This window comes from Xenopus laevis, chromosome 1L (genome assembly GCF_017654675.1).
Source record: "Xenopus laevis strain J_2021 chromosome 1L, Xenopus_laevis_v10.1, whole genome shotgun sequence".
In the NCBI taxonomy this organism is placed as follows: domain Eukaryota; kingdom Metazoa; phylum Chordata; class Amphibia; order Anura; family Pipidae; genus Xenopus; species Xenopus laevis.
In genome coordinates this window covers 198,614,526-198,628,278 of record NC_054371.1, presented here as the reverse complement: position 1 = coordinate 198,628,278, position 13,753 = coordinate 198,614,526, and the positions used below count along the sequence as shown (strand labels likewise).

At 40.5% G+C, this 13,753-nt stretch overlaps 1 protein-coding gene across 1 annotated transcript; it reads right to left on the bottom strand.

Moving 5' to 3' along the window:
* Positions 1-2,281: 2,281 nt before the first annotated feature.
* Positions 2,282-11,065, bottom strand: LOC121395359 (baculoviral IAP repeat-containing protein 1b-like). Its single transcript, XM_041568701.1, has 2 exons — positions 10,966-11,065; positions 2,282-3,816 (listed from the first exon to the last, which is right to left on the bottom strand). The coding sequence occupies exon 2, from the start codon at positions 3,811-3,813 to the stop codon at positions 3,205-3,207; it is 609 nt and encodes a 202-aa protein (XP_041424635.1). The 5' UTR covers positions 3,814-3,816; positions 10,966-11,065; the 3' UTR covers positions 2,282-3,204.
* Positions 11,066-13,753: the final 2,688 nt, after the last annotated feature.

Here is a 13,753-nt window from a genome sequence, read left to right as displayed (position 1 = left end):
CCTGACAAACTCCGTGCATTTGCCAGCATACAGCGGAGGTTACTACTTTTACTTTTGAAATTTGCATTACTTAGTGAAGAATTATACGTTAAGTTAGTATTATTCTGTTTTCCTTGTAACAGAGGGACCTCCTTAGCTGGTAAACTGTATGCCCCCCTTACTCCTCCCCCATGACCCCTTACTAACCCCACTGCCCCGTCTACCCTAGCTTCCCCTTAATCCTTTATCTCACCCACCCCCTCTTGCCTAGTTTAAACACTCCTCCAACCTCTTAGCCATTCTTTCCCCTAGCACCGCGGACCCCCTTCCATTGAGGTGCAAACCGTCACGGCTGTATAGGTTGTACCCCAACGAAAAATCATAACTGCAAATGTTTAAGAATATCCCTGTCTATAGCACACGTCATATTAGTTGTAAAGGGAAAGTTGTTCTATATATATATATGTATATAGAGAGAGCGAGAGATTGAGATGCAGTAGTCACGCGCACAGAGTTCTGCAACGTTTATTTAGCATGAAGTCAGTTTTAAACCAGAATGTTTCACCTTGCAACAAGAGGCGTGAACAATCTCTACCCCTCCTGGTCATGGGAACATGAGCAATGATTATAAACTTAAATGTGGGCAACCTATGCCAAGTCTCCAAGAAGTGTTTATCAACTGGCTTGGTTGTTTTCTGATGGCTGAAAGCTGTATTTATAGCAGATCTACGAGCATCCATACACAGCCTTAAAATGAAGTCTTGTCGAAATATGACAATCCACAGGGGCAAGTAATCGGATAAATTTCATGGGTTGTTGTATAAGTGATATGATGTCGGAGTTTGTATCTATGTTTCATATGAGGATGTACAAAGCTAGTACCTGGGGTCATATATCGGCAAGACGGACATGAAGGGCACTTATAGCATCCCCACTTATTGATTGGTAACCAGGATGTTACTGAATTCTTTCCCTTATAGTAATTCACTGGGTCCCCCACACCAAAAGGTCCCGAAGGTTTTGACCCCTACAAAAACCTGTCACAAAGTCCCCAAAATGTTCATCCGCTTTTATAATTTCCAATTAGCTTGAATGGCTTGGCCTATATAAACATCTACGTGTTTCGGTACCTCAAGGGACCGTCATCAGGTCACAAATCCTGGTTACACATCCTGATGACGGTCCCTTGAGGTACCGAAACACGTAGATCTTTATATGATTCAGTAAAGGATTTCTAACAACCTTTATGCCGTGAGTGCTTCCTTTTACTTTTGGACTTGATATTGAATTGGGTTAGCACCCGGCGAAATTATCGAATGTCGGAGGTGAGTGCCGGCAACCAATAATAATGCTGTCTGGCAAGTTAACTCTTTGCTGTCAGTACATGACAGTATGTGCTGCTTGTTTTGCACATGAGCCTAAAGTACCAAAACATGTAACATTATAATTAGTGTCATGTAATCTGAAAGCTTTTATATGGAGTCAATGTGGCACAGTAATGGTACACAGATTTAATCCTAACTGCAATTTCAGCAGTGATGTTTCAGAAAGATCAGCCCAAGCCATTCAATATGATAAGCAGTGGGGTAACTATAGGCAGAGCAGATGATATATATTTATATTGCTCATTAATTAGGACCTCGTGGGGCCCCCTATACCTCCTGGGCCCCCTGCAGCTGTAGGGCCTCATTCCTCTGTAGTTGCACCTCCAGCTGGAGGGCCTGATAAGGAGTGAATCTTACGTCTTACACGCTGGCCCTACCGTATAGCCAGAGAATTCCTTATAACATGAGATGTACTGGTTGACTTCATCTTCCGTTTTGATACTTGCAAGGAAATTGCACCTTTGGAAAAATAAATTCATAGTCAGAACATCTACAGGAAAACTTCTGTTGCAATACATATGCAATGCAATACTTTTTGTATGTGCTGGCACCTCCTCTTTGGTTTATGGAACATCAACATGTTTGCCAATGTGTTGCTCAGTATTGTGTAGGAAATAGGGTTAAGAAAAACAAAACAAATTGCAAATTGTCTTAGAATTAGGGATGCACTGAATCCAGTATTGGGTTCGGGATTCGGCCTTTTACAGCAGGATTCGGTTTCGGCCGAATCCTTCTGCCCAGCCGAACCAAATCCTAATTTGCATATGTAAATTAGGGGTGGGGAGGGAAATCACGTGACTTTTTGTCACAAAACAAGGAAGTAAAAAATCTTTTCCCCTTACCACCCCTAATTTGCATATGGATTTGGCATATTCGCATATGCAAATTAGGGTTAGGATTCGGTTCGTTATTCCCGGAATCTTTTGCAAAGGATTCGATGGTTTGGCAGAATCCAAGAAAGTGGATTTGGTGCATCCCTACTTAGAATACCACTGTCTAAGTCATATTAACAGGTAAATCGTTAGTTCTACCTGCTAGGACCCACTTTTGGTTGTGACACTGCTCTACAATACCATTATCATTTAAAACTAAAAATGCAAAACTAGTTTAAAGTCTGTATGTTTGTCTGGGCATCTGTAAGTGGGACCAGGGATGGCAGGGACCAGGTTTCTGCTAAAACTCTTCACAAAAACCTAAATAAAAGAGAACAAGGACTAACTCAGGAAACCACTTTGCATGTTCCTTCCAGGGGTCGTCATTTTCTTCCCAGTTCCCTAAACACCCAGCACAGAAAAAGCATTGGACAGTGTCTTTGATTCCTAAAAATGGATAAGAGATAATGAGAACTCTGATGCCAAAGAGATGAAGCTAACTCTGCCATGTTCAAATTCTTTTCCTCACTTAGTCATGTGTCCAAGTTGAACAAGCTATAGGATAAGATATATTAAGATATATTAAGCTATCACTGAAACAAGCAACCAAATAACACATTGAAACTATAGTAATCAAACTGTAGCAACCAAACAGAGGTTAGAATGTCACGCCTGAAAGCTGCACTGCAATACATTGAAATCTTGCAAAAAGCACAAAAGATGAAGACTCAGTGCAGACTACCATTTTTTGCAACATAGTAAGAGATACTTTTAGGGGAAATTTAATTATGCAATTTAAACACTTTTCACAGTTCCAGCTCCTTTCCTTCAGACGTTGTGACAAATATATAGAAATATGTAACAGTTAATTTAAAAAATTGATTAAAGAGTAAACATATAGGCAGGGTGCATTCCCTATAGATATGTTTAGTGCTCACCATGAATCTAATTGGCACATAATGATATATTTATGCTTTCTCACCTGTAAAGATGAACCCGGCAGCAGAAAGTTTGTCAGGCTGAATCCTGGCATAGAAGGGCCAGTCCTTGAAGGAGTTTAACCTAGATTCCTCTGCTGCATATTCCTGCAAATCCCTTTGGGGAACTTCAGGCTTCTGTACACGTATCTCATACTTAGGAATGTTGCCAACATCTTTCCCTTGTAGAAACCCACAACACGGATTATGCGTGGTATGACTTTCTAATGGTAAGGTTTGAATGCTACCAGTGCAAATAACAAGCCCACAGCAGAAGCACTGAACACTCACATCCACACCTGTGAAATAAAACCCAGCCCTGGCCATTGCCTTTGGACACCACAATGAGGATTGCTTTAATGAGAGGAAAGACTGCAGTCTCCTGGCCTCGCTTCTCATCTCAAACTTGTAGCCCTTTCCGAATGCCTGGCGTATAGCTGCATGTTCTTGATTCTTTACATCAAAAAATTTCTGAAAATTAAGACTAATAAAAGGAAACATATTTTTAAATTTTCCCATCAAGTCAGTTGTGTCATATTCATTAATTATGGCATCAATAGCCTGGTCTCCAGGGTCTGTCTGCTGCTCCTTTGGTTCCATCGTCTACATTCAACAAAAAAAGTTACTGATTGTTAATAATGTGTTAGCAATAACAAATATAAGATAATAACACAGAGTAGAGGTTCATTGTCAGATTAGAAATTTGTCCAGGTTAGTTAACCAGAAAACCCAACTCAATTAGCATGTCCTTGATTTCATTTTGGATAAATCAAAGAACCAATGAGCTACTCAGCAAAAAGAGCTATAGGGCATTTGACAAAATGGGGGAGAATGTAATTAAAAGTCGCAAACGTTATTTAAAATGGCATGTTTGTGAATATTTAGCACTGCTTGCCATGTGAAATCAGTTGTTGGCGAATATTACATTGAGCATTTTAACTAAGGAAAGGTTTTGCGTTAAAACCTTTACATTTACACAATTACATATGCTGCAAATGTTTGCAAACCTTGAGATGAAGTCGTTGAGGTCTTTAATCAGTCAAAAAGGATGCAAACATGGTTAACAAAAGACCAAACGTTTTGAGCACATACTCTATCAATGGCTAGACAAGACAATTTATAGCACATTTATTTCAGCTTTGCAGCCTAGATCTGGCAACTAGTCCTAAACAAAATGGGATGTGACGTGAATAAATAAATTATTTATTTATTTATTATTATTTATGGTATAGGATCTTTGATATTATTATCTTCTGTTATTAGGATCATCATGCCCTAAGTTGGCTAAATATTATTTTAAACATGAAATAAACCCAATAAGATTGTTTTGCCACCAATGAATTTCTGTAATTTAGTTACCATCAAGTACAAGGTACCGTTTTATTATTACAGAGAAAAAGGAAATAAAGTAGAACCTCCAATTTATGTTTTGCAGGGGACCAGAACAGTGGTGTAAAATACAGGAAGAAATAAAATCATGAAAATGCATTATGCATGTAAAATCAGAGGATAAAACATTTAGGTTTCACTGTATTGCTTAAAATGGAATGGGAGATGGCCTTCCCGTATACACAGGTATGGGATCCATTATGTGGAAACACGTTATCCAGAAATCTCCAAATTACAGGAAGGCCATCTCCCATAGACTCCATTTTCTAGTTCACTTAAGGCGTGGAGATCCAAATAATAAAAAGATTCACTTGTTGTGAGGTATACTTTCTAACACTCTACTTTATGTTTTTTTGTGTTAATGTGCCCAACAAACTGTCTCTTTTATTAGTTAAGCTCCATACTGTGTTAATTGGTTTCTTTTGGTAAATGGGAGTATGGCCCTGATGAGTCTCCAGTCCGGGCTGTTAGGAAGTGAGTCACCGCTGGGTGCAGCTGGCACCGTGTCTATCAGTGCAGAGACAAGCACAAGCTTTATAGCTATATTTGCACTGTGTCATGTGGTACTTTATTTAATGCAAACACACATCCACATAAAGATATGTTATGTCAAAATATCTGTACTCCATAATATCAGCCTCCGAAACACTAACAGCTTTACTCTGTAATTTACTTTTGATAAACTGAATACACAGAAAGCTCTAATCTTGCACAGCTCATTGGCAAAGCATGAAGTTGAATTTAAAGAACAGGAGGCGTTCAAGTGGTCAGAGGGATAAGTGATATACAGTAATGGTACGTGTGTATATATATATATATATATATATATATATATATATATATATATATATATATATATATATATATAACCAAAAGGGTCTCTCGCACTCCTCTAGCTCAATATTGACCGGGTGCTGCTGCGATCTCGAATATTCACATGTCCAGGGTAGTAAGCAGAGCACACCGTAACTTTAAAAAAAATATTAATTTATTATCAAAGTTTAAAAGCACATTGCAAGGGTCGACGTTTCGGTCTCGGTCTGGGACCGTTATCATTATATTTATATATATATATATATATACGTTCATAAGCATCTTTGCACAGGATTTTTTCGCTAGCATAACATATTTCACTCCCTTAAATATGCCTTAAAGCAGGGGTCCCACATCTTTTTTAACCGTAAGCCACATTCAAAAATAAAAAGAGTTGGGGAGCAACAAAAGCATGCAAGAAGTTCCTGGGGGCCAAATAGGGACTGTGATTGGCTATTAGGTGGCCCCTCTGTGGACTGGCAGACTGCAGAAGGTTTTATTTGGCAGTACATTCAGTGCAACCAAAAGTTGATTCCAAGCCAAGAATTCAAGCACCTGCTTTAAGGCCACTAGGAGCAACATCCAAGGGGTTGGTGAGCAACATGTTACTCACGAGCTACTGGTTGGGGATCACTGCCTTAAAGGAACAGTAACATCAAAAAATAAAAGTGTTTTTAAGTAATACAAATACAACGCAGTGTTGCCCTGCACTGGTAAATCTGCTGTGTTTGCTTCAGAAACACTACTATTGTTTATATAAATAAGCTGATGTGTAGCAATGGGGGCAGCTATTAAAAGGAGAAAAGGCTCAGGTTACACAGCAGATAGCAAATAAGCTCTTTTGAACATACTGGTGTAATCTATCCACTATTTAACCATTGCCATATAACCTCTTTCAATTTCCGCCAGTGCTACACAGCAGCTTGTTTATATGAGCTACAGTAGTATTTGTGAAGCAAACACATCAGTTTTACCAGTGCAGGACAACAGTACATGATATTCTCATTACTTTAAAACACTTTTATTTTTTGGTGTTACTGTTCCTTTAATTCTACTGGGGAAAAGTTAACTCTAAAAAGTCAGCACAGCATGTTGCTGGAAAACCTCCAAAAGATGGGTGTACGTCCCCCTGTAGTCATTTCTGCACAGGCAGTACAACTTCGACTTCTCTGCACTGCACTTCACCAAGCCTTTAGGCATTTCAGATGCCTTTATCAATACATCGTTAACAGACCACATTATCACACGATCTAGTGGAGCACTGTCTGGAGTGGTAGAATTCAATAGATTTACACTGGAGTAGTTACAACCCACCCCCATATTTTGTGCAATTCTAAGAAGAAAAGAAGAAGTAATATTTCATTTAATTTATGCAATCATATACCTCAGCTGTTATAATACAGTTATTATTGTTGCACAATGTGTCACCCCCCCTCGCCCTTGTGACCTATAGGAAAATCTAACTGGGGCAGAGGCATCATATTTGTGATCCCCTTATATATGTATGTGTCTGTCTTGATTCATTTATTTTGTTTCTATGGATTTATCTAATATCTGGCTTCATTTGTGTTTTTACCAAAATACTAATAATTTCTGCCTTCTTCTAGCAGCGCTCACTGGACAAGCATTACTCTAACACAGTGCTGTCCAACTTCTGTGGTACCAAGGGCCGAAATTTTTCCGGACTACATAGTGGAGCGCCAATAATGGAAGCCAGTGTTGACCACTCCCTGTTTTTAAACCACACCCACCTTAAAGCACACCCATGTTACCACAAGATCATGTCCACGTTAATTGTGGTAGCACACCAAAAACCCAAATGGTTGGTGCTCACTGCAGGGATATCACTTATCACTCATATGTGAAAAAAGTTGTCATATTAAGACATACCCTTAAATCCATATGCCTCCTCTTCCCCTTGGATAACACACCTACCCCCAGCACATGATTAAACACCTTAGGGGCCCCTAACAATAATTTATTTTCATATTCTAACAAACCCCCAGAACAAATACCAGGCTTATGTTCCACAGGCTGAGCAGAGCACAAACAGGCAGAGCAGGGAACACATAGGCAGAGTAGGGCACACACAAGCAGAGCAGGGTACAAACAGGTAGAGCAGGACACACACATGCAGAGCAGGGCACACACAGGCAGGGCAGGGCACACACAGGCATAGAAGGGCACACACAAGCAGAGAAGGGCAGACACAAGCAGAGCAGGGCACACACAAGCAGAGCAGGGAACACACAAGCAGAGCAGGGCACACACAAGCAGAGCAGGGCACACCCAGGCAGGTGCGCTCCTCCAATGAGGCGAGCTGAGGCGCTCGCCTCAGGCGGCAGCGCCAGATAAGTTTCCAGGGGCGGCAAAAAGCCGCTCCTGTCACTTTAAAGAGCCGAATTTCCGGTTTTGAAACAGGGCACAGACAGGCAGAGTATGTCACACACAGGGAGCATATGGATGGCAGAACAGAGCAAGAGACAGTGAAACCTATCAGGACCACTCTATTATGTAATACATACAGTGACACAGTGCTGGTGCCCCATTAGCATTTTGTATAAAGTGTGAACAGGTGAACAATGCTTCAGTCTGGGTCTCAGGTATGAACAGTACAGGGCTTTAGGGGTGTGAACAATAGAGGTTTTGAGGTGAATTTGAGGTTTAAACAATACAGGGGCCAGTTAATCTCTGTAGTGATAACTTTTAAATCTTACACATAGTAAGCAAACACAGCAGGTAGGTGGGGGGCCACATAAGGGAGGGTTGCGGGCCACATGCCAGTTGGACATCCTTGCTTAATATATAAATCTACAGAGATCTCTGAAATAAAAAAAAAAATAACAGGTATACATTGCCTTCAATGCAAACTGCTGAAGATAGGTCTTAGCATTTAGGCACACCTTCATGTAATGGATCCTGAACCCCAACCTTTTTTTTTTTTTTTAATCTGTGAGACACATTCAAATGTAACAAGAATTGAGGAGCAACACAAACATGGAAAACGTCCCTTGGGTACTAAATAATGGCTGTAATTGGGTATTTGGTAGGCGCTTTGTGGACTGGCTGCCTACAAACAAACAAATGAGAATTAAAATATAACTTTTAATGATAACTTAAAAGAAAAAAATATGACCAGAAAGCTTAATAATGAAAATGAAGATTAGCAGAGGAATCTTAATAGAGGCTGGTGATTAACATCTTTCGTGTCAGGCCTTTGATAAAGCTCCGACAGATTGAGCGATATGCACATCAGGCACATTCTTTTTTCGTTTATTTAGGCTGGGTGACTCTTCAGTGGTGGGGGACTGATTTGGGAGGTATGATCAACTGGATAAACTTCGAGAGTATAGACAGCTCTTGCCGTTAGTGACTAGGTTATCACAGCACCCATATCCCTAACATCTGATGCGCAAGCTGTTAATCACCAGACTCTATTGAGATTCCTGGACCCGCACCCCCTTGAGGCCTATCAGGGGCGGAAGGGCAGATATAATCTTTTAGGCATGCACATCTGAAGCATGCTGGTATACAGTTCCTTGGGAGGGGGCTCACTAATTGCTAGCTACGCCACTGTTGTGGTTTCTATGTATAGTTGAGTGACAACTAAACACACACTACTACTACTCAGTGGAGCCCAATCCTGCTCTTTCTAAGCTGGCCTGTCCTACGCATCCACTACCTTAACCTCATATATGGGGACGCTGCTGACTTTTATAAGTTATTAGCCATCAGTTGTGTTATTGTAAGATCTACAGGGCCAGGCCTCCTTATTCTTGTCTCTTTAAAAACAAAAACTCATCTAATTTTTTCTTAATACAAAGTCGACTAAACTCCCTTCCATAAATCGAACTCATTTAGCAATAATTTTTCTCGAAAAAAACTCGATATTAATGATGAAAACTCCAACTTTATCGGATTATCCAGCGCATGTCACGTTCAACAACTTCAGGGACATCTGTCATTGACGTCTACATGACCTCGACAGCTTTGGGGTATAATAAATCTCTAAAAATTTGAGTTTTTATTTTTCTACGAAAAATTTGAGTTTTCACCCTAAAAAGCTTGACCAGAAAAAATTTAGGTTTAATAAATCGACCCCTTAGCACTGAATCCTGAATGTACAGTTAGAGTGGTGGCAGATGGGGAGATTAGTCGCCCAGCGACAAATCTTTGCTTCTGCGGGCAACTAATCTCCCCGAAATGTCTTCCCACTGGCAAGAATACGAGTCGCCGGCAGGATGGCATACGAATCACTAGTTTCACCCGAAGTACGAATCGCTTTGGATTTCCGAGTCCGAAGTTTCATCATGAGGCAACTTAGGGCGACTTCGGAAATCCGAAGCATTTTGTATGACATCCCGCTGGCGACTTGTATTCTTGCCAGGCGGAAGGCATTTGGGGGAGATTAGTTTTGCAGAAGCAAAGATTTTCCTGTCTGCCACCACCCTAACTATTTTCTATGTATTTATATTTTATTATTGTATTCACCCAGTGTGTCCTTTGAATGTATTGTTATACTGTGTAGTGCTCTCTGCCCAAGTAAAGAAGTGGCTTGGCTAATGAGATTATCACTGTACTGAATCATAAAAGGTCTTACACTTTCTTCCTGTAATAATTCAATAAAATTCCCCCCAGCACTATTTTATTGGGAAGAGCAGGGATCTGGTTCCTGCTGGGGGTTAAAAGGTGCCTCTGAGGTTATGTATTACTTTAGAGTTAAATGTGACTTTTTTAAAGGAACAGTTCAGTGTAAAAGTAAACACTAGGTAAATAGATAGGCTGTGCAAAATAAAAATTATTTCTAATATAGTTAGCCAAAAATATGATCTATAAATGCTGGAGTGACTGGATGTCTAACATAATAGCCAGAACACTACTTCCTGCTTTGCAGCTCTTTTGGTTTCCGCTGATTGTTTACCAGGCAGTAACCAATCAGTGACTTGAGGGGGGCACATGGGTCATAACTTTCAGATATTGACAGCACCAGTCATGGATTCCTTTGCTTAAAATGCCTTTATTGAGACATGGGCTCAGACCCCGATACACTTGGCCAAGTATATCGGGGTCTGAGCCCATGTCTCAATAAAGGCATTTTAAGCAAAGGAATCCATGACTGGTGCTGTCAATATCTGAAAATTGTGAGTGAACGAATACATGGTGGAAACCGTTGTACGTGCACCAGGCCCTAAGAATAACTGTTCAATGAGTTTGCAATTGATCCTAAGCATTCAGCTCAGATTGAAAAGCAGCAGTTATGACCCATGTGGCTGTCCCTTCGAGTCTCTGATTGGTTACTGCCTAGTAACCAATCAGTGGAAACCAAGAGATCTGTAAAGCAGGAAGTAGTGTTCTGGCTATTATGTTAGACATCCAGTCACTCCAGCCTTTATACATTACATTTCTGGCTAACTATATGAGAAACATGTTTTACTTTGCACAGCCTATCTATTTACCCAGTTTTTATTTTTATACTGAACAATTCCTTTAAGGCAACTCACAAACAGGTCTGCTCCCCTGGACCAGCATAAGAAAGGTGCCGTTACCTACCTCAAAAGCACCTCTTCATATAGAGCTGCTTAGTGGAGACACAATGGTGTTTTATTCCAGCTGAATTTGAAAGTGAATCCCTCACTGTTTACAGAACAAATGAGGAAGAGAAAGAAACATACAGGCTTAAAGTTTCAATGCATTGCGTAACTTTGGATTTTTCCCCCTGTTGTAACTCCATTGTTGATAGCAGAATAGGGACATTTCTGGGTTATAATATAACCAAGTTCTTTAACCCTTTTCATGCCAGTTACATGACCATTTTTATTTGTTTTTTGCAAGTAGAATTGTGGCTCCAGGTGACACCCACAGAAAACAATGGTTTAAAAAACTTACATCATAATATTGATCATATTGTGTGTAAATTCTATAAGGACCCAAGATTGTAATCTTAACAGGTTCAAAAATGGCCACTTTAAAACACTTCACACTACAGGATAACAAAAATGCCATAGATTCTATGGTTCTGGAACACTGGGCAAATAATTTGCCCATGGGCAGTAACACACAGCAACCAATCAGTGATTGGCTTTTTTTTTTAGCCAGCTGCAGTTAAACAATCTTTTATTGTAACTTATTCCATGCAAATAGTGTGTGTGTCGTGCACAACATTTTGCTCCCACCATCCTTCCTTAAGGGTCAGGCCACACGAGCAGATTCGGGGAGATTAGTCACCCCAGCGACAAATCTCCTCTTTTTCGGGGAGACAATCTCCCCGAACTGCCTTCCCCCTGCCTTCCCCCTGCCCTTCCGAAGTTGCCCGAAGTGAGGCAACTCAGGCGACTACTAAGCGCCGCGTGTGCCTTCCCCCAGGCGATTTTAATTTTAGCGGGGGGAAGGCAGTTCGGGGAGATTGTCGTCCCGAAGAAGAGGAGATATGTTGCTGGGCCGACTAATCTCCCCGAATCTGCTTGTGTGCAGTAACGTAACTAGAGGGGCTGGCCCTGGCGCAGTACATGCAGCCGGGCCATCCGCCCCCTCCATACGCTATAGTCTGCGCGGAATCCAGTGGCCTGCGAGCTGCCGGGGGGGCCCTGAGGGGGTGCGGGGCCTGGCCCAATTGCACCACCTGCTCCCCCGGTAGTTACGCCACTGCTCGTGTGGCCAGACCCTAAGTGAATATTCCTTTTGATTAATGCCATGCTGTATTTTTAATGGCAAGATGCAGTCAGGCAAAATCAAAAGAATGTGGCATCTGAAAGGTTGAACTTTTTACATTCATAACTCACTGTGAGCTACTGTATGCTCACCAAATTCTAAGGGTTTAAGGTTCCTTTTCAGGCTACAGTTATGGAACTGTTAGCACTGTATGTGAAAATACAGTTCCTTCCAAAGATGAGATGTGGTTATAGATATAGCTGCTAAATTGAGATCAGTTTATTGCTTAAAGAGATTGTTACACCTGAAATTAACCCTTTCTTTACACCTATCATAACATTGTCTTTGCATGCTATTTATAATTTTGCCATAAAAGTATTTACTGATGATTTTACGTTACCTATCTGATCCCCCATGTTCCTCTATGAGGGGGGGTTCCATATTTGTGCAGCAGGAGTCTGTTAGCATTAGAAACTCTAACTGACAGGCTGAGAAGGGACAGTCAGGTTGGCAAAACAGTCAAGTTAAGGAACTTCAAGTGACAATTACAAAAGCAGACATAATAGCGAAAAACAGTCAACATAACCCTTAGGTAATTTTTTGAGTACATTAATATTTTGAAAAGTTCTTTTTTAGTGTCAGCGTCACTTTAAGGAGCTAACACTAATTTCTACGGTGCTTTGGGTGTGAAATTCATTCCCCTGGAACTATATTTGAGGATTGACCTGTACAGTGCAGGAAAGCTGAAAAATAAAAAGCAGTGGCTAAAGGTGACCACATACAGTATCAGGGTCGATATTCCTCATTTTATCGATATTATGTGTCTGGGGAGCAGAGTGACTGGCCGCACATGCCCAGATGGTCTGGCAATAAGACTGAAATCGTCCAAAGTGTTCAACTAAATCTGAATATAAAAGTTAATTATATGATCACAGTATTTATTTTTTAATGGTAATATCACATATAATGTTGTGGGCAGTTACTTATTTTATCCTTAGTTTTCACTCCAACAGATATATGTGGGGAGTTATGCGAAGTTTGTCTCATTACCTTCGGGTAATCACCACATCAGAGTGAGAGAAGCCTGCGGTTACTTGAGCAGTGAATTAAATGTTGGATATTTGGACTTAACCATAAGAACCGTAGAAATAGCGACTCAGCAGCTGCTTAGTGGATCAGAATTAAAGGAACAGTAACACCAAAAAATGTAAGTGTTTTAAATTAATGAAAATATAATGTACTGTTGCCCTGCACTGGTAAAACTGATCTGTTTGCTTCAGGAACACTACTATAGTTTATATAAACAAGCTGCTGTGGAGCAATGGCGGAAATTGAAAAACGGCTATATGGCACAGGTTAACTAATGGATAACAAATAACACCATTAGACAGACAGAGCTTCTTTGCTATCTGCTGTGTAACCTGCGCCTTTTCTCCTTTGAATGGCTGCCCCCATTGCTACCCAGCAGCTTATTTATATAAACAATAGTCGTGTTTCTTAAGCAAACACAGCAGTTTTACCAGTGCAGGGCAACACTGCATTATATTTTCATTACTTTAAAACACTTTTATTTTTTGATGTTACTGTTCCTTTAAGGTGGGCCTGGAAAAAAAAACTGCTTTTAGAGTAGAGCCAAGGAATTTGCTTCAGTGGAGCTTACAGTATACTGCTCCTGGAACATTCAAACAAC